The sequence below is a fragment of the Oncorhynchus gorbuscha genome, linkage group LG07 (assembly GCF_021184085.1).
Source record: "Oncorhynchus gorbuscha isolate QuinsamMale2020 ecotype Even-year linkage group LG07, OgorEven_v1.0, whole genome shotgun sequence".
Taxonomy (NCBI): Eukaryota; Metazoa; Chordata; class Actinopteri; order Salmoniformes; family Salmonidae; genus Oncorhynchus; species Oncorhynchus gorbuscha.
Window position 1 is genome coordinate 70,395,988 of NC_060179.1, and position 27,161 is coordinate 70,423,148.

At 51.6% G+C, this 27,161-nt stretch overlaps 1 protein-coding gene across 1 annotated transcript in view; it reads right to left on the bottom strand.

The window, feature by feature from the left end:
• foxn2a (forkhead box N2a) overlaps window positions 1-27,161 on the bottom strand; it is a 117,525-nt gene continuing 90,364 nt past the window's right edge. The window contains exons 3-5 of the mRNA XM_046357374.1: window positions 10,689-10,863; window positions 9,858-9,929; window positions 1-3,751 (exon numbers count right to left, since the gene is read on the bottom strand). Of these exons, the coding sequence (XP_046213330.1) occupies window positions 3,288-3,751; window positions 9,858-9,929; window positions 10,689-10,863 (711 nt within the window). The 3' untranslated portion in view covers window positions 1-3,287. The remainder of the gene's footprint in view (window positions 3,752-9,857; window positions 9,930-10,688; window positions 10,864-27,161) is intronic.

Consider the following 27,161-nt stretch of genomic DNA (forward strand, 5'->3'; position numbering starts at 1 on the left):
TGATAAAACAATTTTTTTTATTTTGTAATACCATATATAATGCAATTGCATATCTTTGGCGAAAATAAACTTTATAAACATTTTATTAACAGAGGTTAGCATACAAAAACCAAAAGGTGTGTCTGTCTAACAGACATGGCAGACGACTGACTGACTGATACTGGGTTGGCAGCTTTAGTTAGTTCAACACAAAACGCTTTATCAGAATCAATAAATTGCAACTGCATTTTTGAAAAAAATAAAAATCACATAATCAATATCCAATAACAAATTTTCAAACAATGAAGCAATCCTATGTATGCAGCTTTGAGTCTAACAATGTATCACTGTGTAAAGTGAAAAATCTAGACCCCTGGGGTACCCCACAGTGTGTCTTAGAGCCCCATGTCATGCAGGTAGTCCTAAAGATCCATCTCAAAAACATTCACTTACTAAGAGACTCAGGATAAAGTTCACTTGGAGTCTGATAACATCTTCCTTCTAGCTACAAGCACTACAGTATGAACAAGTTACTGGAAGTTGTCCTCAACTATCTAAGTTTAAACAGAAGTCCATGGGGGTACCAAGACTAACACCAGGGCAACCCTTGGAAACATGTAGATGACTTCTATGGTCGCAGGATCCTAACATGGAGAAGGAATGCCAACTAATATCTATGGTGCGACTACTTCTGGCAGTCAGAATATTATAGAAACTTAAACAACACTAATTCAGATAAAGGCTGTGAAGTTTGATGATTCAAATCAAATTGGCAGAGAAGTTCTCAATAGTTAGGAAATATCCATTCATCTGAAACGTCTACACAACACCACTGTTGGCAAAAAATGGTTCAGGATCAATTTGCTCAGCAATTTTCTTCTATCCAGTTCAACAACAAAACAATCGGTACACTTGGCAGTCGTGGTTAAATTGAAAAATCCCTGGTGGAAAGACTAAATACATTGGCAAAATACTTTCTCAGACACAGATCACATCTTCATCACTATATCACATAGTGAAAGTATTGGTCTATGGCAGTAAAATAAAAATAAAACTAAATTCATCAAAATAATTTTCCAGAGGGGAGAGAGGAAGTAAACCTTTCCACTCACTTCAAATGACCATTATTTGATAGAAGTTCCATTCAATCGTCCCATTATAAATGAATTATAATAAATACATTGATTTAATGGACAACATTAATTTGTTCTTTGTTTATTCACAGACCATGTATTCTATGTCCATCTTATTTAGGAGAACCGCGGTTTAGTTCTAAGAACAACATTTAGGAACAAAGCGCTTCCCATTCCCGAACAACTAAAAAAATAAACTGCATGTCAGACTAAAGTCAGTCCACAAGGTCAGAGTCCTCCTACATTTCCTGTTAGTTGGCTTCTAGGGCACCAATGTTACTGTCAGTCACAAAAACTGTGAGAAGAGGAACACGGTAGCAATGGTACAAATGAATGTTTGGCACTGCATGCAATCTGTATTTATGGAAGTGAATTAATTTAACATTATACAACAGAAGTGGAAAGTTAAGTGGGCTCATGACAGAGGGCAGTATACTGTCATTCAGTGAACCAGCTAAAAGCAATTCTATCATATGGGCATGCTCTGGGCTTTTGGCATTTTGCTTACTAATGCAGGTTAATGCATGCAAGCGCTGAAACCAGTCTGGCCTCTTTTCTTCACAAGTTCTGTTGCAACATCCTGTACTTCCCGTCACTGAACTCTATGCAATCAACTGGCAGTAAACACATTACTGTACAGCGGAGCGAAGAGGGTGGTGTGCTTCCTGGTTTTCCCTTTGTGTTTTCTTATTGTGGAGCAAGACAAAGCAAAGCCTCTTTCTGGCAACAGTCGGAACTTTGCCACAGCCAACAACAGGCAGTAAATAGTACAATATTGTCAATCTAACCTCACTACAACGTTATTATAACTAAATCCTTGTCTTAACTTCCCTTTGGCCTGAATACTAAAAGTCAGTAGGTGTGACTAATATTACATGATTGAAAACTGAGCAGCACATCTGCCAGTGAGTGCTCTCCTGCAAGCGCATCGTCTTGGGATCACGATGGTTACACCCTTAGCTGTGTTTCAGCCAGATACACCTTGCATAGGATAGGATAGGACAGGGTAGGGTGGGACAGGGTAGGACAAGAACAGGATAGATCAAGAGAAGAATCACAAATACAGGGTCCTGTATCAAATGTGTCATTTGTCAGTTTACACACTAAACACAAATAATGTATGTATAACAGAATAAGAGGGGCCACAGAGGAAAAGCCATGAAGACGAGTGGGTTCTGATGGTGCTACGATGTAAAGACCTTTTCCTCTCAGTGTAGGAAACCAGAGTGGACTCTTCCTCACCGTGCCAATCTTCACACAGTCGGTTATCTTTGTTTCATTCCTTTTCTTAACACGGCAGTAGCAGAGTTCCAACATTTCCTTTGTTGCGTTTCCCCACCAGGCTATTACATCCTGACATGGAACCAGTCCAGTGTTCTGCTCTGGGATCAGATTGTTCAGATCACTCTAAACAGCCAGTGCCATGAACCTCACTACTTCAATACATTCCCAATAATGTGCTGCTTTTAGACACCAGTGTTGTCATCAACCCAAGAAAAATACCAACATTGAACAAATTAAATAATATAAAGAGCAGTTTAAGGTTACGGATCAATTATTGCATCTCTCTTTGTTATTTCCAGGCCAAGGTTGTCGCCTATCAAAAAACTCATGTTTTTATTTGATTTTTGCATGGAGAAGGGAGAAACTGACAAGATGAGAGGTTAGTTGTTTGTTACAGACATGCACTCATTCTCTTATAAATAGGTTCACTTGGAAGAGGATACAGGTTGAGGAGGAAGCATGCAATGCTTTGAGTTTTAAAAACTTTAAGCTTTTTCTGGTCTTGTCTTTTATCCAGAAGAAAATCCTTTGAATTGCGAGGATCTGTGGAGAAGCCATCAGAAACAGGCAGTTCGTTTTGGATAGATGGGTATTGTGATGGTTCTTCACAGTAGTCCCCAAGCACCCCACTTAATCCCACCCACCTGACACGCCCAAGTTACAAAAGTCTCAATATGGCTTTATTCTCCTGTGTGTGAATGATACTATTGCCATTTGTTGTGTTGGGATAGGGAGGGATTTCCCATCCCACCATGTGTCAAACCAAAAAACTGGCTCAAAAATCAGCAATCAGAAAAGCAGGAGGCGGCACAACCTGGACCTATCAGTAGGACACACAATCAGATCAGGGTTACAGGGGCGGGAGTCTGAGGGCGAGGCAGTACGACCACCTCATTTCCTGTTCAGTTTTTTGCTCTTGGCACTGCGTTTGTTGAGCTCCATGGAGGTACGGATCCCAGCCAGGTGAAGCAGAGACCCAGCCGCCTCCTTCAGCTCCTCATCCAGCTCCGGCTTGGCTGTCAGCTCCCTACGTGCCCTCTTACCTGCCGGGCACTTCACCGAGGAGGAAGAGGGAGAGGGACGATGAGGAGCAGGCTGGGAGTGGCCGCCCCTCTCGTCCCGGTCCCCGAGGTCAGAGTCCTCCTCTTCGCTATGGAAACCCTCACTGCCGGCGCGGCGTGGGCATGGCCTGCCGTGGCCTGGGCCTCCTTCATCCAGGGAGGAGAGGGAGGAGGAGGAGGAGCGGGAGGAGCAGCGCTGCAGAGTCATGCTACTATAGTTGTGGTCCTGCTTAGGATCGCTGCTCACCAGGACCAAGTCTGGCTGGGACAAGTCCAGGGGACTGTCTGGTTCACCTGGGAGAGGGAGGGAAAGAAGAGAGAGATGAGAGAGAGATTGAGGAAGAAACAATCTTCACACTAAAGAAACCGTGTTTCTGAATGCAACAGGGCAGTAAGAGTAGCTTATGTGATCAAGAGTCCAACAGGCTAGGGAGTGTCCCTGTGTCCAGCAGGCTAGGGAGTGTCCCTGTGTCCAGCAGGCTGGGGAGTGTCCCTGTGTCCAGCAGGCTGGGGAGTGTCCGTGTGTCCAACAGGCTGGGGAGTGTCCGTGTGTCCAACAGGCTGGGGAGTGTCCCTGTGTCCAGCAGGCTAGGGAGTGTCCCTGTGTCCAACAGGATAGGGAGTGTCCCTGTGTCCAACAGGATAGGGAGTGTCCCTGTGTCCAACAGGATAGGGAGTGTCCGTGTGTCCAACACGCTAGGGAGTGTCCCTGTGTCCAACACGCTAGGGAGTTTATTTAGTGCTTTTGTCACTTCTAGGTTAGACTACTGCAATGCTCTATTTTCCGGCTACCCGGATAAAGCACTAAATAAACTTCAGTTAGTGCTAAATACGGCTGCTAGAATCCTGACTAGAACCAAAAAATTTGATCATATTACTCCAGTGCTAGCCTCTCTACACTGGCTTCCTGTCAAAGCAAGGGCTGATTTCAAGGTTTTACTGCTAACCTACAAAGCATTACATGGGCTTGCTCCTACCTACCTCTCTGATTTGGTCCTGCCGTACATACCTATACGTACGCTACGGTCACAAGACGCAGGCCTCCTAATTGTCCCTAGAATTTCTAAGCAAACAGCTGGAGGCAGGGCTTTCTCCTATAGAGCTCCATTTTTATGGAACGGTCTGCCTACCCATGTCAGAGACGCAAACTCGGTCTCAACCTTTAAGTCTTTACTGAAGACTCATCTCTTCAGTGGGTCATATGATTGAGTGTAGTCTGGCCCAGGAGTGGGAAGGTGAACGGAAAGGCTCTGGAGCAACGAACCGCCCTTGCTGTCTCTGCCTGGCCGGTTCCCCTTTTTCCACTGGGATTCTCTGCCTCTAGCCCTGTTACGGGGCTGAGTCACTGGCTTGCTGGGGCTCTCTCGTGCCGTCCCTGGGGGGGTGCGTCACCTGGGTGGGTTGATTCACTGTTGTGGTCGGCCTGTCTGGGTTCCCCCCTTGGGTTGTACCGTGTCGGAGATCTTTGTGGGCTATACTCGGCCTTGTCTCAGGATGGTAAGTTGGTGGTTGAAGATTTCCCTCTAGTGGTGTGGGGGCTGTGCTTTGGCAAAGTGGGTGGGGTTATATCCTTCCTGTTTGGCCCTGTCCGGGGGTGTCCTCGGATGGGGCCACAGTGTCTCCTGACCCCTCCTGTCTCAGCCTCCAGTATTTATGCTGCAGTAGTTTATGTGTCGGGGGGCTAGGGTCAGTTTGTTTATCTGGAGTACTTCTCCTGTCCTATTCGGTGTCCTGTGTAAATCTAAGTGTGCGTTCTCTAATTCTCTCCTTCTCTCTTTCTTTCTCTCTCTCGGAGGACCTGAGCCCTAGAACCATGCCCCAGGACTACCTGACATGATGACTCCTTGCTGTCCCCAGTCCACCTGGCCATGCTGCTGCTCCAGTTTCAACTGGCCTGGGCCCTAGGACCATGTCCCAGGACTACCTGACATGAGGACTCCTTGCTGTCCCCAGTCCACCTGGCCATGCTCCTGCTCCAGTTTCAACTGTTCTGCCTTACTATTATTCAACCATGCTGGTCATTTATGAACATTTGAACATCTTGGCCACGTTCTGTTATAATCTCCACCCGGCACAGCCGGAAGAGGACTGGCCACCCCACATATGCTCTCTCTAATTCTCTCTTTCTTTCTCTCTCTCGGAGGACCTGAGCCCTAGGACCGTGCCCCAGGACTACCTGACATGATGGCTCCTTGCTGTCCCCAGTCCACCTGACTGTGCTGCTGCTCCAGTTTCAACTGTTCTGCCTTATTATTATTTGACCATGCTGGTCATTTATGAACATTTGAACATCTTGGTCATGTTCTGTTATAATCTCTACCCGGCACAGCCAGAAGAGGACTGGCCACCCCACATAGCCCGGTTCCTCTCTAGGTTTCTTCCTAGGTTTTGGCCTTTCTAGGGAGTTTTTCCTAGCCACCGTGCTTTTACACCTGCATTGTTTGCTGTTTGGGGTTTTAGGCTGGGTTTCTGTACAGCACTTTGAGATATCAGCTGACGTACGAAGGGCTATATAAATAAATTTGATTTGATTTGATTTGATTTGAGTGTCCCTGTGTCCAACAGGCTAGGGAGTGTCCCTGTGTCCAACAGGCTAGGGAGTGTCCCTGTGTCCAACAGGCTAGGGAGTGTTCCTGTGTCCAACAGGCTAGGGAGTGTCCCTGTGTCCAACAGGCTAGGGAGTGTCCCTGTGTCCAACAGGCTAGGGAGTGTCCCTGTGTCCAACAGGCTAGGGAGTGTCCCTGTGTCCAACAGGCTAGGGAGTGTCCCTGTGTCCAACAGGCTAGGGAGTGTCCCTGTGTCCAGCAGGCTAGGGAGTGTCCCTGTGTCCAGCAGGCTAGGGAGTGTCCCTGTGTCCAGCAGGCTAGGGAGTGTTCGTGTGTCCAGCAGGCTAGGGAGTGTCCGTGTGTCCAACAGGCTAGGGAGTGTCCGTGTGTCCAACAGGCTAGGGAGTATCCGTGTGTCCAACAGGCTAGGGAGTGTCCGTGTGTCCAACAGGCTAGGGAGTGTCCGTGTGTCCAGCAGGCTAGGGAGTGTCCGTGTGTCCAGCAGGCTAGGGAGTGTCCGTGTGTCCAACAGGCTAGGGAGTGTCCGTGTGTCCAACAGGCTAGGGAGTGTCCGTGTGTCCAGCAGGCTAGATTCACAACAGCAGAGGCAGAAGTGTCTCATGGAATGAACACTTAAAACACATGGGGGAGGCATGAAATACAACACCACTTATTCACAGGAAGATAATTCTATATGCAACCTCGTCTGGCCTGGAACGGGACTATGCATGACTTCAACTGTGCTGTTGAGTGTACATAATAAGCAATAGAGAGACACAGGAAGATGTTTTACAAGGGGTGGATAGATGCTGGGCGAGTGATGCTGGGCGAGTGATGCTGGGCGAGTGATGCTGGGCGAGTGATGCTGGGCGAGTGATGTAAAAGCAATAAAGAAGAATGCGTGAAACGGGCAGGTGACAGAGAGAAAGGGGGAGAGTAGCAATGAAAAGGTAGAGACAGAGAGAAAGGGGGAGAGTAGTAATGAAAAGGTAGAGAGAGAGAAAGGGGGAGAGTAGTAATGAAAAGGTAGAGACAGAGAGAAAGGGGGAGAGTAGTAATGAAAAGGTAGAGGCAGAGAGAAAGGGGGAGAGTCTCTGCCAGGACCTAGGATCAAGAGAGACGCTCAAGTGTTTTAGTACTATATCTCTTGACACAATGATGAAAATAATAATGGCCTCTAAACCTTCAAGCTGCATACTGGATCCTATTCCAACTAAACTACTGAAAGAGCTGCTTCCTGTGCTTGGCCCTCCTATGTTGAACATAATAAACGGCTCTCTATCCACTGGATGTGTACCAAACTCACTAAAAGTGGCAGTAATAAAGCCTCTCTTGAAAAAGCCAAACCTTGACCCAGAAAATATAAAAAACTATCGGCCTATATCGAATCTTCCATTCCTCTCAAATATTTTAGAGAAGGCTGTTGCGCAGCAACTCACTGCCTTCCTGAAGACAAACAATGTATACGAAATGCTTCAGTCTGGTTTTAGACCCCATCATAGCACTGAGACTGCACTTGTGAAGGTGGTAACTGACATTTTAATGGCATCGGACCGAGGCTCTGCATCTGTCCTCGTGCTCCTAGACCTTAGTGCTGCTTTTGATACCATCGATCACCACATTCTTTTGGAGAGATTGGAAACCCAAATTGGTCTACACGGACATGTTCTGGCCTGGTTTAGATCTTATCTGTCGGAAAGATATCAGTTTGTCTCTGTGAATGGTTTGTCCTCTGACAAATCAACTGTAAATTTCGGTGTTCCTCAAGGTTCCGTTTTAGGACCAATATTGTTTTCACTATACATTTTACCTCTTGGGGATGTTATTCGAAAACACAATGTTAACTTTCACTGCTATGCTGATGACACACAGCTGTACATTTCAATGAAACATGGTGAAGCCCCAAAATTGCCCTCGCTAGAAGCATGCATTTCAGACATAAGGAAGTGGATGGCTGCAAACTTTCTACTATTAAACTCGGACAAAACAGAGATGCTTGTTCTAGGTCCCAAGAAACAAAGATATCTTCTGTTGAATCTGACAATTAATCTTAATGGTTGTACAGTCGTCTCAAATAAAACTGTGAAGGTCCTCGGCGTTACTCTGGACCCTGATCTCTCTTTTGAAGAACATATCAAGACCATTTCGAGGACAGCTTTTTTTCCATCTACGTAATATTGCAAAAATCAGAAACTTTCTGTCCAAAAGTGATGCAGAAAAATTAATCCATGCTTTTGTCACTTTTAGGTTAGACTACTGCAATGCTCTACTTTTCGGCTACCCGGATAAAGCACTGAATAAACTTCAGTTAGTGCTAAATACGGCTGCTAGAATCCTGACTAGAACCAAAAAATGTGATCATATTACTCCAGTGCTAGACTCTCTACACTGGCTTCCTGTCAAAGCAAGGGCTGATTTCAAGGTTTTACTGCTAACCTACAAAGCATTACATGGGCTTGCTCCTACCTATCTCTCTGATGTGGTCCTGCTGTACATACCTACACGTACGCTACGGTCACAAGACGCAGGCCTCCTAATTGTCCCTAGAATTTTTAAGCAAACAGCTGGAGGCAGGACTTTCTCCTATAGAGCTCAATTTTTATGGAACGGTCTGCCTACCCATGTCAGAGACGCAAACTCGGTCTCAACCTTTAAGTCTTTACTGAAGACTCATCTCTTCAGTGGGTCATATGATTGAGTGTAGTCTGGCCCAGGAGTGGGAAGGTGAACGGAAAGGCTCTGGAGCAACGAACCGCCCTTGCTGTCTCTGCCTGGCCGGTTCCCCTCTTTCCACTGGGATTCTCTGCCTCTAACCCTATTACAGGGGCTGAGTCACTGGCTTGCTGGGGCTCTCTCATGCAGTCCCTGCAGGGGGTGCGTCACCTGAGCGGGTTGATTCACTGTTGTGGTCATCCTGTCTGGGTTGGCGCCGCGCCCCCCCCCCCCCCCCCCCCCTTGGGTTGTGCCGTGGCGGAGATCTTTGTGGGCTATACTCAGCCTTGTCTCAGGATGGTAAGTTGGTGGTTGAAGATATCCCTCCAGTGGTGTGGGGGCTGTGCTTTGGCAAGGTGGGTGGGGATATTTCCTTCCTGTTTGGCCCTGTCCGGGTGTGTCCTCGGATGGGGCCACAGTGTCTCCTGTCCCCTCCCGTCTCAGCCTCCAGTATTTATGCTGCAGTAGTTTGTGTCGGGGGGCTAGGGTCAGTTTGTTATATCTGGAGTACTTCTCCTGTCCTATTCAGTGTCCTGTGTGAATCTAAGTGTGCGTTCTCTAATTCTCTCCTTTCTTTCTCTCTCTCGGAGGACCTGAGCCCTAGGACCATGCCCCAGGACTACCTGACATGATGACTCCTTGCTGTCCCCAGTCCACCTGGCCATGCTGCTGCTCCAGTTTCAACTGTTCTGCCTTGTTATTATTCGACCATGCTGGTCATTTATGAACATTTGAACATCTTGGCCATGTTCTGTTATAATCTCCACCCGGCACAGCCAGAAGAGGACTGGCCACCCCACATAGCCTGGTTCCTCTCTAGGTTTCTTCCTAGGTTTTGGCCTTTCTAGGGAGTTTTTCCTAGCCACCGAGTTTCTACACCTGCATTGCTTGCTGTTTGGGGTTTTAGCCTGGGTTTCTGTACAGCACTTTGAGATATCAGCTGATGTACGAAGGGCTATATAAATAAATTTGATTTGATTTGAGAGCGAAAGGGGGAGAGTAGTAATGAAAAGGTAGAGACAGAGAGAAAGGGGGAGAGTAGTAATGAAAAGGTAGAAACAGAGAGAAAGGGGGAGAGTAGTAATGAAAAGGTAGAGACAGAGAGAAGTGGAAGAGGCATGGTGTGGGGTGGCGTCTCTTACATGGGTTGGCGTGGTGATGACCAGGGGCAGAGTTTAAGAGCATCATGGCAGTGGCAGCATCTATGTCAGACTCTGGAAGAGGAGAGAACATGCATGGTGGTCAGTGGAATAGCCTGAGCGTGTGTGTGTGTGTGTGTGGCCGACTGGCGAAGGAGGCTGTAGAGGGGTAAAGGAAGAGAGGATTCCTAGCTCTCTCCATACCTCACTTCAGGGGCCCTAAATTATTTATAATCAACTAGAGTGGAGACTGAGTGCTCTGCTCTACACTATCAGCATCACCAGGGCCTCTGTAGTCAAGGTTACCAAACAAGAGGGTAGGGGAGAGAGAGAGCGTTAAAGTGAGAGACACCAAGACAGAGGCACACACACATAGAGAGAGAGTGGAGGATACAGATTAGAAGAATCTACCTTGAGGTATCTACCTATTAGAAATCAAATAAAGACTAAAATGACAGTTGGAGATGAGGGGATGGTGATGCTGAATGTTTTGCCGGCCAATGTTGCATGACAAAAATATGTAGAGGCAATAACCATGTGAATTTGAAATCACATGCACTGGATCAAATCTAATACCAATCCTATTTCTAGACCAGGGATGGGCAACAGGCGGCGGGGCCCTCTTGAAGGCCCTCAAATCAATCCCACCCTCCCCATTTTTTGTTGTTGTAGAATTTCAAAATGAGTTATAAAATTGCTATATCTTCTCTCAGCCCAATGGCAAAATATGTAGAATTGCAGCAAACTTGCTATAAAAACAGCAACATTTTCTTTACACCTCTTGGCAAAATGTATAACATTGTACAAAATTAACAAAAACAAGTCAGGAATCACCTTTAAGGGAGCAGCCCTGCAGGAAGTGGTGTCTGGGTGGTGAGGAGGCGCTGGGTGGGGAGGCGGGTGGTGTGCAGAAAGTATGTGCTGCAGGGAAGTGCTGCTTCTTCAGGGCCTGGATCAGGTTGGGTCTGTACTCTGGGTCCACACACCACAGAGAACCCTTACCATTCACCTGAAAAAACATCACATACTACATCACAAAGCAGTAAGACTGACCTGAGAGGTGTTCATTGGGGCACATTGTAACAAAATGTTTCAAAATCGAGCATTTCTTATTGGATAAATTCATATAGAATCTCACAGTAGTATCAAGAGATACTTTGGTAAAGTACTGATCATGACTAGGCTTACTAGATTTTCCACAGCAAACACCTATAACTTTTTTGCCTGCTTGGCTGACTCTCAGGGTAGTCTCCCTGTAGTCTGACTAGTGCTGGGCGATATGGCCAAAACAATATATCATGATATTCTCATTTTTGACGGTATGGCGGTATCTGACAGTATTTTATGTTTCTGAATAATAAAAAGTTCTAAATATGTTATGAGTATTGCATGACCCTAGGACATCAACTCATGAATTCTAAGTGGTTTTAACAGGCTTTCTCCATTCAGATTGTTTTATACTCTGCTTAACTAGGACAAACGTTGATGACTCATAATGCAGTCACCTGAACATGTGATAAACCATCCAGACCCTGCTGGGTGAACTGCATGATGGGAGGAAAACAGTCGATAAACAATCCACACCGTCCTTAAACGATTTATTACAGGTTTGGACTGAGTTTAGCTTTTTATAGTGCTGTCCATGTGACTTGCCTTTGTAGAACCTCTCACTACAGTAGCCAAAGACATGTGAAGGCATTGTCATATCCTGTATGCAAGTTCATGAACTACGACTGAGACAACATGTCTCCATGGTGTTTTCACAAGAAAAACATAAATGTTTACGTGGGTGTGGGGGGTGAGAGTGTATAAATGGTTCTCTCATTATGCATCTCTGGGGTTCTGTCCAGGAGGAGGAGGAAGGAGCGAGGGAGGAGGGATATAACCTTGACTCAGATTACCAGCCGGCTCGCAGGCAGGAAGGAGGAAATGTCACCATGGCAACGCAAACCACCAGGCAGCGTGTCATCTGAAACCAGTGCTGCGCGCTCACTCAGCTCAGCAGACGGGTGGGCTCACACTGAGCCCCCAACACACTGAACTCTCGTCTACATTGTGATGCACAGGACAACAGTCCTGCTGCCGCTGAGCTCATTTCTACTTCTAACTGGTCTTCAGCCCCTCCTAGCAGACTACATGCTATCTAGCCACTGAGCCCATTGTAACAGTATAGTTATATTCTCTTTGTACCCGAGCTGAGCTTGAACCAGTGTCCAACACAACTACAAAAACCAAGTCTCTTTCCTATATATGCTCTACTTTCTCCCTCACTTCGTCCTTTAATTTCCCTTCTTTCACAGACACTCGTCTCTCTCCCTCTGTGTTTGTGCAGGTCAGGTCTTCAGTCCTGGGCCTGTCTTCTGCCTGGTGCTACAGTTGCAGTGTGTGTGTGTGTGTGTGTCCACTGCCTGGTCGTGGCGTTACAGTTGTAGTGTGTGTGTGTGTGTGTGTGTGTCCGTCCACTGCCTGGTCGTGGCGCTACAGTTGCTGTGTGTGTGTGTGTGTGTGTGTGTGTGTGTGCTTGCGTGCGTGCGTGCGTGCGTGCGTGTGTGCGTGCGTCCGTCCACTGCCTGGTCGTGGCGCTACAGTTGCAGTGTGTGTGTGTGTGTGTCCACTGCCTGGTCGTGGCGCTACAGTTGCAGAGTGTGTGTGTGTGTCCACTGCCTGGTCGTGGCGCTACAGTTGCAGAGTGTGTGTGTGTGTCCACTGCCTGGTCGTGGCGCTACAGTTGCAGAGTGTGTGTGTGTGTCCACTGCCTGGTCGTGGCGCTACAGTTGCAGAGTGTGTGTGTGTGTGTGTGTCCACTGCCTGGTCATGGCGCTACAGTTGCAGTGTGTGTGTGGGTCCACTGCCTGGTTGTGGCGCTACAGTTGCAGTGCGTGTGTGGGTCCACTGCCTGGTCGTGGCTCTACAGTTGCAGTGTGTGTGGGTGTGTGTCCACTGCCTGGTTGTGGCTCTACAGTTGCAGTGTGTGTGTGTGTGTGTCAACTGCCTGGTCGTGGCGCTACAGTTGCAGTGTGTGTGGGTGTGTGTCAACTGCCTGGTCGTGGCTCTACAGTTGCAGTGTGTGTGTGTGTGTGTGTGTGTGTGTGTGTGTGTGTGTGTGTGTGTGTGTGTGTCCACTGCCTGGTCGTGGCGCTACAGTTGCAGTGTGTGTGTGTGTGTGTGTGTCAACTGCCTGGTCGTGGCTCTACAGTTGCAGTGTGTGTGTGTGTGTGTGTGTCCACTGCCTGGTTGTGGCTCTACAGTTGCAGTGTGTGTGGGTGTGTGTCCACAGTTGCAGTGTGTGTGGGTGTGTGTCCACTGCCTGGTTGTGGCTCTACAGTTGCAGTGTGTGTGTGTCAACTGCCTGGTCGTGGCTCTACAGTTGCAGTGTGTGTGGGTGTGTGTCCACTGCCTGGTTGTGGCTCTACAGTTGCAGTGTGTGTGGGTGTGTGTCCACTGCCTGGTTGTGGCTCTACAGTTGCAGTGTGTGTGTGTCAACTGCCTGGTCGTGGCTCTACAGTTGCAGTGTGTGTGGGTGTGTGTGTCCACTGCCTGGTTGTGGCTCTACAGTTGCAGTGTGTGTGGGTGTGTGTCCACTGCCTGGTCGTGGCGCTACAGTTGCAGTGTGTGTGTGTGTCCACTGCCTGGTCGTGGCTCTACAGTTGCAGTGTGTGTGTGTCCACTGCCTGGTCGTGGCTCTACAGTTGCAGTGTGTGTGTGTGTGTCCACTTCCTGGTCATGGCTCTACAGTTGCAGTGTGTGTGTGTGTGTGTGTGTGTGTGTGTGTGTGTGTGTGTGTGTGTGTGTGTGTGTGTGTGTGTGTGTGCGTGTGTGTGCGCGTGCGTCCGTCCACTGCCTGGTCGTGGCGCTACAGTTGCAGTGTGTGTGTGTGTGTCCGTCCACTGCCTGGTCGTGGCTCTACAGTTGCAGTGTGTGTGTGTGTGTGTGTGTGTGTGTGTCCACTGCCTGGTCGTGGCGCTACAGTTGCAGTGTGTGTGTGTGTGTGTGTGTCAACTGCCTGGTCGTGGCTCTACAGTTGCAGTGTGTGTGGGTGTGTGTGTCCACTGCCTGGTTGTGGCTCTACAGTTGCAGAGTGTGTGTGTGTGTGTGTCCACTGCCTGGTCGTGGCGCTACAGATGCAGAGTGTGTGTGTGTCCACTGCCTGGTCGTGGCGCTACAGTTGCAGAGTGTGTGTGTGTGTCCACTGCCTGGTCATGGCGCTACAGTTGCAGTGTGTGTGTGGGTCCACTGCCTGGTTGTGGCGCTACAGTTGCAGTGCATGTGTGGGTCCACTGCCTGGTCGTGGCTCTACAGTTGCAGTGTGTGTGGGTGTGTGTCCACTGCCTGGTTGTGGCTCTACAGTTGCAGTGTGTGTGTCAACTGCCTGGTCGTGGCTCTACAGTTGCAGTGTGTGTGTGTGTGTGTGTGTGTGTGTGTGTGTGTGTGTGTCCACTGCCTGGTCGTGGCGCTACAGTTGCAGTGTGTGTGTGTGTGTGTGTGTCAACTGCCTGGTCGTGGCTCTACAGTTGCAGTGTGTGTGGGTGTGTGTGTCCACTGCCTGGTTGTGGCTCTACAGTTGCAGTGTGTGTGGGTGTGTGTCCACTGCCTGGTTGTGGCTCTACAGTTGCAGTGTGTGTGTGTCAACTGCCTGGTCGTGGCTCTACAGTTGCAGTGTGTGTGGGTGTGTGTCCACTGCCTGGTTGTGGCTCTACAGTTGCAGTGTGTGTGGGTGTGTGTCCACTGCCTGGTTGTGGCTCTACAGTTGCAGTGTGTGTGTGTCAACTGCCTGGTCGTGGCTCTACAGTTGCAGTGTGTGTGGGTGTGTGTGTCCACTGCCTGGTTGTGGCTCTACAGTTGCAGTGTGTGTGGGTGTGTGTCCACTGCCTGGTCGTGGCTCTACAGTTGCAGTGTGTGCGTGTCCACTGCCTGGTCGTGGCTCTACAGTTGCAGTGTGTGCGTGTCCACTGCCTGGTCGTGGCTCTGCAGTTGCAGTGTGTGTGTGTGTGTGTCCACTTCCTGGTCATGGCTCTACAGTTGCAGTGTGTGTGTGTGTGTGTGTGTGTGTGTGTGTGTGTGTGTGTGTGTGTGTGTGTGTGTGTGTGTGTACTGCCTGGTCGTGGCTCTACAGTTGCAGTGTGTGTGTGTGTGTCCACTGCCTGGTTGTGGCTCTACAGTTGCAGTGTGTGTGTGTGTGTCCACTGCCTGGTCGTGCCTCTACAGTTGCAGTGTGTGTGTGTGTCCACTGCCTGGTCGTGCCTCTACAGTTGCAGTGTGTGTGTGTGTCCACTGCCTGGTCGTGCCTCTACAGTTGCAGTGTGTGTGTGTGTGTCCACTTCCTGGTCGTGGCTCTACAGTTGCAGTGTGTGTATGTGTGTCCACTGCCTGGTCATGGCTCTACAGTTGCAGTGTGTGTGTGTGTGTTTGTGTGTCCACTGCCTGGTCATGGCTCTACAGTTGCAGTGTGTGTGTCCACTGCATGGTCGTGGCTCTGCAGTTGCAGTGTGTGTGTGTGTCCACTGCCTGGTCGTGGCTCTACAGTTGCAGTGTGTGTGTGTGTCCACTGCCTGGTCATGGCTCTACAGTTGCAGTGTGTGTGTGTGTGTGTGTGTGTGTCCACTGCCTGGTTGTGGCTCTACAGTTGCAGTGTGTGTGTGTGTCCACTGCCTGGTCGTGGCGCTACAGTTGCAAAGTGTGTGTGTGTCCAATGCCTGGTCATGGCGCTACAGTTGCAGTGTGTGTGTGTGTGTGTATGTATGTGTGTGTGTCCACTGCCTGGTTGTGGCGCTACAGTTGCAGTGCGTGTGTGGGTCCACTGCCTGGTCATGGCTCTACAGTTGCAGTGTGTGTGTGTGTGTGTGTCCACTGTCTGGTCGTGGCTCTACAGTTGCAGTGTGTGTGTGTGTGTCCACTGCCTGGTCGTGGCTCTACAGTTGCAGTGTGTGTGTGTGTGTCCACTGCCTGGTCGTGCCTCTACAGTTGCAGTGTGTGTGTGTGTCCACTGCCTGGTCGTGCCTCTACAGTTGCAGTGTGTGTGTCCACTTCCTGGTCGTGGCTCTACAGTTGCAGTGTGTGTGTCCACTGCCTGGTCATGGCTCTACAGTTGCAGTGTGTGTGTGTGTGTGTGTGTGTGTGTGTGTGTGTGTGTGTGTGTGTGTGTGTGTGTCCACTGCCTGGTCATGGCTCTACAGTTGCAGTGTGTGTGTGTGTCCACTGCCTGGTCGTGGCTCTACAGTTGCAGTGTGTGTGTGTGTCCACTGCCTGGTCGTGGCTCTACAGTTGCAGTGTGTGTGTGTGTCCACTGCCTGGTCGTGGCTCTACAGTTGCAGTGTGTGTGTGTGTCCACTGCCTGGTCGTGGCTCTACAGTTGCAGTGTGTGTGTGTGTGTGTGTGTGTCCACTGCCTGGTTGTGGCTCTACAGTTGCAGTGTGTGTGTGTGTCCACTGCCTGGTCGTGGCGCTACAGTTGCAAAGTGTGTGTGTGTCCAATGCCTGGTCATGGCGCTACAGTTGCAGTGTGTGTGTGTGTGTGTGTATGTGTGTGTGTCCACTGCCTGGTTGTGGCGCTACAGTTGCAGTGCGTGTGTGGGTCCACTGCTTGGTCGTGGCTCTACAGTTGCAGTGTGTGTGTGTGTGTCCACTTCCTGGTCATGGCTCTACAGTTGCAGTGTGTGTGTGTGTGTGTGTGTGTGTGTGTGTGTGTGTGTGTGTGTGTGTGTGTGTGTGTGTGTGTGTGTGTGTGTGTGTGTGTGTGTGTGTGTGTGTGTGTGTGTACTGCCTGGTCGTGGCTCTACAGTTGCAGTGTGTGTGTGTGTGTCCACTGCCTGGTTGTGGCTCTACAGTTGCAGTGTGTGTGTGTGTGTGTCCACTGCCTGGTCGTGCCTCTACAGTTGCAGTGTGTGTGTGTGTCCACTGCCTGGTCGTGCCTCTACAGTTGCAGTGTGTGTGTGTGTCCACTTCCTGGTCGTGGCTCTACAGTTGCAGTGTGTGTATGTGTGTCCACTGCCTGGTCATGGCTCTACAGTTGCAGTGTGTGTGTGTGTGTGTGTGTCCACTGCCTGGTCATGGCTCTACAGTTGCAGTGTGTGTGTCCACTGCATGGTCGTGGCTCTACAGTTGCAGTGTGTGTGTGTGTCCACTGCCTGGTCGTGGCGCTACAGTTGCAGTGTGTGTGTGTGTCCACTGCCTGGTCGTGGCTCTACAGTTGCAGTGTGTGTGTGTGTGTGTGTGTGTGTGTGTCCACTGCCTGGTTGTGGCTCTACAGTTGCAGTGTGTGTGTGTGTCCACTGCCTGGTCGTGGCGCTACAGTTGCAAAGTGTGTGTGTGTCCAATGCCTGGTCATGGCGCTACAGTTGCAGTGTGTGTGTGTGTGTGTATGTACGTGTGTGGGTCCACTGCCTGGTCATGGCTCTACAGTTGCAGTGTGTGTGTGTGTGTGTGTGTGTCCACTGTCTGGTCGTGGCTCTACAGTTGCAGTGTGTGTGTGTGTGTCCACTGCCTGGTCATGGCTCTACAGTTGCAGTGTGTGTGTGTGTGTCCACTGCCTGGTCGTGGCTCTACAGTTGCAGTGTGTGTGTGTGTCCACTGTCTGGTCGTGGCTCTACAGTTGCAGTGTGTGTGTGTGTCCACTGCCTGGTCATGGCTCTACAGTTGCAGTGTGTGTGTGTGTGTGTGTGTGTGTGTGTGTGTGTGTGTGTGTGTGTGTGTGTGTGTGTGTGTGTGTGTGTGTGTGTGTGTGTGTGTGTGTGTGTGTCCACTGCCTGGTCGTGGCTCTACAGTTGCAGTGTGTGTCCACTGCCTGGTCGTGGCTCTACAGATGCAGTGTGTGTGTGTGTCCACTGCCTGGTCGTGGCTCTACAGTTGCAGTGTGTGTGTGTGTCCACTGCCTGGTCGTGGCTCTACAGTTGCAGTGTGTGTGTGTGTGTGTGTGTCCACTGCCTGGGCGTGGCTCTACAGTTGCAGTGTGTGTGTGTGTGTGTGTGTGTGTGTGTGTGTGTGTGTGTGTGTGTGTGTGTGTGTGTGTGTGTGTGTGTGTGTGTGTGTGTGTGTGTGTGTGTGTGTCCACTGCCTGGTCGTGGCGCCACAGTTGCAGTGTGTGTGTGTGTGTGTCCACTGCCTGGTTGTGGCGCTACAGTTGCAGTGCGTGTGTGGGTCCACTGCCTGGTCATGGCTCTACAGTTGCAGTGCGTGTGTGTGTCCACTGCCTGGTCGTGGCTCTACAGTTGCAGTGCGTGTGTGTGTGTGTGTGTGTGTGTGTGTGTGTGTGTGTGTGTGTGTGTGTGTGTGTGTGTGTGTGTGTGTGTGTGTGTGTGTGTGTGTGTGTGTGTGTGTGTCCACTGCCTGGTCGTGGCGCTACAGTTGCAGTGTGTGTGTGTGTCAACTGCCTGGTCGTGGCTCTACAGTTGCAGTGTGTGTGGGTGTGTGTGTCCACTGCCTGGTTGTGGCTCTACAGTTGCAGTGTGTGTGGGTGTGTGTCCACTGCCTGGTTGTGGCTCTACAGTTGCAGTGTGTGTGTGTCAACTGCCTGGTCGTGGCTCTACAGTTGCAGTGTGTGTGGGTGTGTGTCCACTGCCTGGTTGTGGCTCTACAGTTGCAGTGTGTGTGGGTGTGTGTCCACTGCCTGGTTGTGGCTCTACAGTTGCAGTGTGTGTGTGTCAACTGCCTGGTCGTGGCTCTACAGTTGCAGTGTGTGTGGGTGTGTGTGTCCACTGCCTGGTTGTGGCTCTACAGTTGCAGTGTGTGTGGGTGTGTGTCCACTGCCTGGTTGTGGCGCTACAGTTGCAGTGTGTGTGTGTGTCCACTGCCTGGTCGTGGCTCTACAGTTGCAGTGTGTGCGTGTCCACTGCCTGGTCGTGGCTCTACAGTTGCAGTGTGTGCGTGTCCACTGCCTGGTCATGGCTCTACAGTTGCAGTGTGTGTGTGTGTGTGTGTCCACTTCCTGGTCATGGCTCTACAGTTGCAGTGTGTGTGTGTGTGTGTGTGTGTGTGTGTGTGTGTGTGTGTGTGTGTGTGTGTGTGTGTGTGTGTGTGTGTGTGTGTGTACTGCCTGGTCGTGGCTCTACAGTTGCAGTGTGTGTCCACTGCCTGGTTGTGGCTCTACAGTTGCAGTGTGTGTGTGTGTGTCCACTGCCTGGTCGTGCCTCTACAGTTGCAGTGTGTGTGTGTGTGTGTCCACTGCCTGGTTGTGGCGCTACAGTTGCAGTGCGTGTGTGGGTCCACTGCCTGGTCATGGCTCTACAGTTGCAGTGCGTGTGTGTGTCCACTGCCTGGTCGTGGCTCTACAGTTGCAGTGCGTGTGTGTGTGTGTGTGTGTGTGTGTGTGTGTGTGTGTGTGTGTCCACTGCCTGGTCGTGGCGCTACAGTTGCAGTGTGTGTGTGTGTCAACTGCCTGGTCGTGGCTCTACAGTTGCAGTGTGTGTGGGTGTGTGTGATTCCACTGCCTGGTTGTGGCTCTACAGTTGCAGTGTGTGTGGGTGTGTGTCCACTGCCTGGTTGTGGCTCTACAGTTGCAGTGTGTGTGTGTCAACTGCCTGGTCGTGGCTCTACAGTTGCAGTGTGTGTGGGTGTGTGTCCACTGCCTGGTTGTGGCTCTACAGTTGCAGTGTGTGTGGGTGTGTGTCCACTGCCTGGTTGTGGCTCTACAGTTGCAGTGTGTGTGTGTCAACTGCCTGGTCGTGGCTCTACAGTTGCAGTGTGTGTGGGTGTGTGTGTCCACTGCCTGGTTGTGGCTCTACAGTTGCAGTGTGTGTGGGTGTGTGTCCACTGCCTGGTTGTGGCGCTACAGTTGCAGTGTGTGTGTGTGTCCACTGCCTGGTCGTGGCTCTACAGTTGCAGTGTGTGCGTGTCCACTGCCTGGTCGTGGCTCTACAGTTGCAGTGTGTGCGTGTCCACTGCCTGGTCATGGCTCTACAGTTGCAGTGTGTGTGTGTGTGTGTCCACTTCCTGGTCATGGCTCTACAGTTGCAGTGTGTGTGTGTGTGTGTGTGTGTGTGTGTGTGTGTGTGTGTGTGTGTGTGTGTGTGTGTGTGTGTGTGTGTGTGTGTGTGTGTGTGTGTGTGTGTGTACTGCCTGGTCGTGGCTCTACAGTTGCAGTGTGTGTCCACTGCCTGGTTGTGGCTCTACAGTTGCAGTGTGTGTGTGTGTGTCCACTGCCTGGTCGTGCCTCTACAGTTGCAGTGTGTGTGTGTGTCCACTGCCTGGTCGTGCCTCTACAGTTGCAGTGTGTGTGTGTGTGTCCACTTCCTGGTCGTGGCTCTACAGTTGCAGTGTGTGTGTGTGTGTCCACTGCCTGGTCATGGCTCTACAGTTGCAGTGTGTGTGTGTGTGTGTGTCCACTGCCTGGTCATGGCTCTACAGTTGCAGTGTGTGTGTCCACTGCATGGTCGTGGCTCTACAGTTGCAGTGCGTGTGTGTGTGTGTATGTATGTGTGTGTGTCCACTGCCTGGTTGTGGCGCTACAGTTGCAGTGCGTGTGTGGGTCCACTGCCTGGTCATGGCTCTACAGTTGCAGTGTGTGTGTGTGTGTGTGTGTGTGTGTGTGTGTGTCCACTGTCTGGTCGTGGCTCTACAGTTGCAGTGTGTGTGTGTGTGTCCACTGCCTGGTCATGGCTCTACAGTTGCAGTGTGTGTGTGTGTGTCCACTGCCTGGTCGTGCCTCTACAGTTGCAGTGTGTGTGTGTGTCCACTGCCTGGTCGTGCCTCTACAGTTGCAGTGTGTGTGTCCACTTCCTGGTCGTGGCTCTACAGTTGCAGTGTGTGTGTCCACTGCCTGGTCATGGCTCTACAGTTGCAGTGTGTGTGTGTGTGTGTGTGTGTGTGTGTGTGTGTGTGTGTGTGTGTGTGTGTGTGTGTGTGTGTGTGGTCTACAGTTGCAGTGTGTGTGTCCACTGCCTGGTCATGGCTCTACAGTTGCAGTGTGTGTGTGTGTCCACTGCCTGGTCGTGGCTCTACAGTTGCAGTGTGTGTGTGTGTCCACTGCCTGGTGCCTGGTTGTGGCTCTACAGTTGCAGTGTGTGTGTGTGTCCACTGCCTGGTCGTGGCTCTACAGTTGCAGTGTGTGTGTGTGTGTGTGTGTGTGTCCACTGCCTGGTTGTGGCTCTACAGTTGCAGTGTGTGTGTGTGTCCACTGCCTGATCGTGGCGCTACAGTTGCAAAGTGTGTGTGTGTCCAATGCCTGGTCATGGCGCTACAGTTGCAGTGTGTGTGTGTGTGTGTGTATGTGTGTGTGTCCACTGCCTGGTTGTGGCGCTACAGTTGCAGTGCGTGTGTGGGTCCACTGCTTGGTCCACTGCCTGGGCTGGCTCTACAGTTGCAGTGTGTGTGTGTGTGTCCACTGTCTGTGTGGGTGTGTGTCCACTGCCTGGTTGTGGCTCTACAGTTGCAGTGTGTGTGTGTGTCCACTGCCTGGTTGTGGCTCTACAGTTGCAGTGTGTGTGTGTGTGTGTCCACTGCCTGGTTGTGGCTCTACAGTTGCAGTGTGTGTGGGTGTGTGTCCACTGCCTGGTTGTGGCTCTACAGTTGCAGTGTGTGTGTGTGTGTCCACTGCCTGGTTGTGGCTCTACAGTTGCAGTGTGTGTGTGGTGTGTGTGTCCACTGCCTGGTTGTGGCTCTACAGTTGCAGTGTGTGTGTGTCTCTCCACTGCCTGGTGTGGCTCTACAGTTGCAGTGTGTGTGCGTGTCCACTGCCTGGTCGTGGCTCTACAGTTGCAGTGTGTGTGTGTGTCCACTGCCTGGTCGTGGCTCTACAGTTGCAGTGTGTGCGTGTCCACTGCCTGGTTGTGGCTCTACAGTTGCAGTGTGTGCGTGTCCACTGCCTGGTCGTGGCTCTACAGTTGCAGTGTGTGTGTGTGTGTGTTTCCACTGCCTGGTTGTGGCTCTACAGTTGCAGTGTGTGTGTGTGTCCACTGCCTGGTCGTGGCGCTACAGTTGCAAAGTGTGTGTGTGTGTGTCCAATGCCTGGTCATGGCGCTACAGTTGCAGTGTGTGTGTCCAATGCCTGGTCATGGCGCTACAGTTGCAGTGTGTGTGTGTGTGTCCACTGCCTGGTTGTGGCGCTACAGTTGCAGTGCGTGTGTGGGTCCACTGCCTGGTCGTGGCTCTACAGTTGCAGTGTGTGTGTGTGTGTGTCCACTGTCTGGTCGTGGCTCTACAGTTGCAGTGTGTGTGTGTGTGTGTGTGTGTGTGTGTGTGTGTGTGTGTGTGTGTGTGTGTGTGTGTGTGTGTGTGTGTGTGTGTGTGTGTGTGTGTGTGTGTGTGTCCACTGTCTGGTCGTGGCTCTACAGTTGCAGTGTGTGTGTGTGTGTGTGTGTGTGTGTGTGTGTGTGTGTGTGTGTGTGTGTGTGTGTGTGTGTCTGTGTGTGTGTGTGTGTCTGTGTGTGTGTGTGTGTGTGTCCACTGCCTGGTCATGGCTCTACAGTTGCAGTGTGTGTGTGTGTGTCCACTGCCTGGTCGTGGCTCTACATTTACATTTACATTTAAGTCATTTAGCAGACGCTCTTATCCAGAGCGACTTCTACAGTTGCAGTGTGTGTCCACTGCCTGGTCGTGGCTCTACAGTTGCAGTGTGTGTGTGTGTCCACTGCCTGGTCGTGGCTCTACAGTTGCAGTGTGTGTGTGTGTCCACTGCCTGGTCGTGGCTCTACAGTTGCAGTGTGTGTGTGTGTCCACTGCCTGGTCGTGGCTCTACAGTTGCAGTGTGTGTGTGTGTGTGTGTCCACTGCCTGGTCGTGGCTCTACAGTTGCAGTGTGTGTGTGTGTGTGTCCACTGCCTGGTGTGTCAGTTGCAGTGTGCCTGGTCCACGCCTGGCGCCACAGTTGCAGTGTGTGTGTGTGTGTGTCCACTGCCTGGTTGTGGTTGTGGCTACAGTTGCAGTGTGTGTGTGGGTCCACTGCCTGGTCATGGCTCTACAGTTGCAGTGCGTGTGTGTGTCCACTGCCTGGTCGTGGCTCTACAGTTGCAGTGTGTGTGTGTGTCCACTGCCTGGTGTGGCTACAGTTGCAGTGTGTGTGTGTGTGTGTCCACTGCCTGGTTGTGGCTCTACAGTTGCAGTGTGTGTGTGTGTGTGTCCACTGCCTGGTCATGGCTCTACAGTTGCAGTGTGTGTGTGTGTCCACTGCCTGGTTGTGGCGCTACAGTTGCACAGTGTGTGTGTGTGTGTGTGTGTGTGTCCACTGCCTGGTTGTGGCTCCACTGTCCACTGCCTGGTTGTGGCTCTACAGTTGCAGTGTGTGTGTGTGTGTCCACTGCCTGGTTGTGGCTCTACAGTTGCAGTGTGTGTGGGTGTGTGTGTCCACTGCCTGGTTGTGCAGTTGCTGTCAACTGTGGTCTCTACAGTTGCAGTGTGTGTGGGTGTGTGTCCACTGCCTGGTTGTGGCTCTACAGTTGCAGTGTGTGTGGGTGTGTGTCCACTGCCTGGTTGTGGCTCTACAGTTGCAGTGTGTGTGTGTGCTCTACAGTTGCAGTGTGTGTGGTGTGTGTGTCCACTGCCTGGTTGTGGCTCTACAGTTGCAGTGTGTGTGGGTGTGTGTCCACTGCCTGGTCGTGGCGCTCTACAGTTGCAGTGTGTGTGTGTGTCCACTGCCTGGTTGTGGCTCTACAGTTGCAGTGTGTGTGTGTCCACTGCCTGGTCGTGGCTCTACAGTTGCAGTGTGTGTGTGTCCACTTCCTGGTCATGGCTCTACAGTTGCAGTGTGTGTGTGTCCACTGCCTGGTCGTGGCTCTACAGTTGCAGTGTGTGTGTGTGTGTGTGTGTGTGTGTGTGTGTGTGTGTGTGTGTGTGTGTGTGTGTGTGTGTGTGTGTGTGTGTGTGTGTGTGTACAGTGTGTGTGTGTGTGCGTGCGTCCGTCCACTGCCTGGTCGTGGCGCTACAGTTGCAGTGTGTGTGTGTGTGTCCGTCCACTGCCTGGTTGTGGCTCTACAGTTGCAGTGTGTGTGGGTGTGTGTGTCAACTGCCTGGTCGTGGCTCTACAGTTGCAGTGTGTGTGGGTGTGTGTGTCCACTGCCTGGTTGTGGCTCTACAGTTGCAGTGTGTGTGGGTGTGTGTCCACTGCCTGGTCGTGGCGCTACAGTTGCAGTGTGTGTGTGTGTGTCCGTCCACTGCCTGGTTGTGGCTCTACAGTTGCAGTGTGTGTGGGTGTGTGTGTCAACTGCCTGGTCGTGGCTCTACAGTTGCAGTGTGTGTGGGTGTGTGTGTCCACTGCCTGGTCGTGGCTCTACAGTTGCAGTGTGTGTGTGTGTGTGTCCACTGCCTGGTCGTGGCTCTACAGTTGCAGTGTGTGTGTGTCCACTTCCTGGTCATGGCTCTACAGTTGCAGTGTGTGTGTGTGTGTGTGTGTGTGTGTGTGTGTGTGTGTGTGTGTGTGCGCGCGTGTGTGTGCGCGTGTGTGTGTGCGTGTGTGTGTGCGTGCGTCCGTCCACTGCCTGGTCGTGGCGCTACAGTTGCAGTGTGCGTGTGTGTGTGTCCACTGCCTGGTCGTGGCTCTACAGTTGCAGTGCGCGTGTGTGTGTCCACTGCCTGGTCGTGGCTCTACAGTTGCAGAGTGTGTGTGTGTGTGTCCACTGCCTGGTCGTGGCGCTACAGTTGCAGAGTGTGTGTGTGTGTCTCCACTGCCTGGTCGTGGCGCTACAGTTGCAGAGTGTGTGTGTGTGTGTCCACTGCCTGGTCGTGGCGCTACAGATGCAGAGTGTGTGTGTGTGTGTCCACTGCCTGGTCGTGGCGCTACAGTTGCAGAGTGTGTGTGTGTGTGTCCACTGCCTGGTCATGGCGCTACAGTTGCAGTGTGTGTGTGGGTCCACTGCCTGGTTGTGGCGCTACAGTTGCAGTGCATGTGTGGGTCCACTGCCTGGTCGTGGCTCTACAGTTGCAGTGTGTGTGGGTGTGTGTGTGTGTGTGTGTGTGTGTGTGTCCACTGCCTGGTCGTGGCGCTACAGTTGCAGTGTGTGTGTGTCAACTGCCTGGTCGTGGCTCTACAGTTGCAGTGTGTGTGGGTGTGTGTGTCCACTGCCTGGTTGTGGCTCTACAGTTGCAGTGTGTGTGGGTGTGTGTCCACTGCCTGGTCGTGGCGCTACAGTTGCAGTGTGTGTGTGTGTCCACTGCCTGGTCGTGGCTCTACAGTTGCAGTGTGTGCGTGTCCACTGCCTGGTCGTGGCTCTACAGTTGCAGTGTGTGCGTGTCCACTGCCTGGTCGTGGCTCTACAGTTGCAGTGTGTGCGTGTCCACTGCCTGGTCGTGGCTCTACAGTTGCAGTGTGTGTGTGTGTGTGTCCACTTCCTGGTCATGGCTCTACAGTTGCAGTGTGTGTGTGTGTGTGTGTGTGTGTGTGTGTGTGTGTGTGTGTGTGTGTGTGTGTGTGTGTGTACTGCCTGGTCGTGGCTCTACAGTTGCAGTGTGTGTGTGTGTGTCCACTGCCTGGTTGTGGCTCTACAGTTGCAGTGTGTGTGTGTGTGTCCACTGCCTGGTCGTGCCTCTACAGTTGCAGTGTGTGTGTGTGTCCACTGCCTGGTCGTGCCTCTACAGTTGCAGTGTGTGTGTGTGTGTCCACTTCCTGGTCGTGGCTCTACAGTTGCAGTGTGTGTGTGTGTGTCCACTGCCTGGTCGTGGCTCTACAGTTGCAGTGTGTGTGTGTGTGTGTGTGTCCACTGCCTGGTCATGGCTCTACAGTTGCAGTGTGTGTGTGTGTGTCCACTGCATGGTCGTGGCTCTACAGTTGCAGTGTGTGTGTGTGTCCACTGCCTGGTCGTGGCTCTACAGTTGCAGTGTGTGTGTGTGTCCACTGCCTGGTCGTGGCTCTACAGTTGCAGTGTGTGTGTGTGTCCACTGCCTGGTCGTGGCTCTACAGTTGCAGTGTGTGTGTGTGTGTGTGTGTGTGTCCACTGCCTGGTTGTGGCTCTACAGTTGCAGTGTGGGTGTGTGTCCACTGCCTGGTCGTGGCGCTACAGTTGCAGTGTGTGTGTGTGTCCACTGCCTGGTCGTGGCTCTACAGTTGCAGTGTGTGTGTGTCCACTGCCTGGTCGTGGCTCTACAGTTGCAGTGTGTGTGTGTGTGTGTGTGTGTGTGTGTGTGTGTGTGTGTGTGTGTGTGTGTGTGTGTGTGTGTGTGTGTGTGTGTGCGCGCGTGCGTCCGTCCACTGCCTGGTCGTGGCGCTACAGTTGCAGTGTGTGTGTGTGTGTCCGTCCACTGCCTGGTCGTGGCGCTACAGTTGCAGTGTGCGTGTGTGTGTGTCCACTGCCTGGTCGTGGCTCTACAGTTGCAGTGCGCGTGTGTGTGTCCACTGCCTGGTCGTGGCTCTACAGTTGCAGAGTGTGTGTGTGTGTGTCCACTGCCTGGTCGTGGCGCTACAGTTGCAGAGTGTGTGTGTGTGTCTCCACTGCCTGGTCGTGGCGCTACAGTTGCAGAGTGTGTGTGTGTGTGTCCACTGCCTGGTCGTGGCGCTACAGATGCAGAGTGTGTGTGTGTGTCCACTGCCTGGTCGTGGCGCTACAGTTGCAGAGTGTGTGTGTGTGTGTCCACTGCCTGGTCGTGGCGCTACAGTTGCAGTGTGTGTGTGGGTCCACTGCCTGGTTGTGGCGCTACAGTTGCAGTGCATGTGTGGGTCCACTGCCTGGTCGTGGCTCTACAGTTGCAGTGTGTGTGGGTGTGTGTCCACTGCCTGGTTGTGGCTCTACAGTTGCAGTGTGTGTGTGTGTGTGTGTGTCAACTGCCTGGTCGTGGCTCTACAGTTGCAGTGTGTGTGTGTGTGTGTGTGTGTGTGTGTGTGTGTGTCCACTGCCTGGTCGTGGCGCTACAGTTGCAGTGTGTGTGTGTCAACTGCCTGGTCGTGGCTCTACAGTTGCAGTGTGTGTGGGTGTGTGTGTCCACTGCCTGGTTGTGGCTCTACAGTTGCAGTGTGTGTGGGTGTGTGTCCACTGCCTGGTCGTGGCGCTACAGTTGCAGTGTGTGTGTGTGTCCACTGCCTGGTCGTGGCTCTACAGTTGCAGTGTGTGCGTGTCCACTGCCTGGTCGTGGCTCTACAGTTGCAGTGTGTGCGTGTCCACTGCCTGGTCGTGGCTCTACAGTTGCAGTGTGTGTGTGTGTGTGTCCACTTCCTGGTCATGGCTCTACAGTTGCAGTGTGTGTGTGTGTGTGTGTGTGTGTGTACTGCCTGGTCGTGGCTCTACAGTTGCAGTGTGTGTGTGTGTGTCCACTGCCTGGTTGTGGCTCTACAGTTGCAGTGTGTGTGTGTGTGTCCACTGCCTGGTCGTGCCTCTACAGTTGCAGTGTGTGTGTGTGTGTGTGTGTGTGTGTGTGTGTGTGTGTGTGTGTGTGTGTGTGTGTGTGTGTGTGTGTGT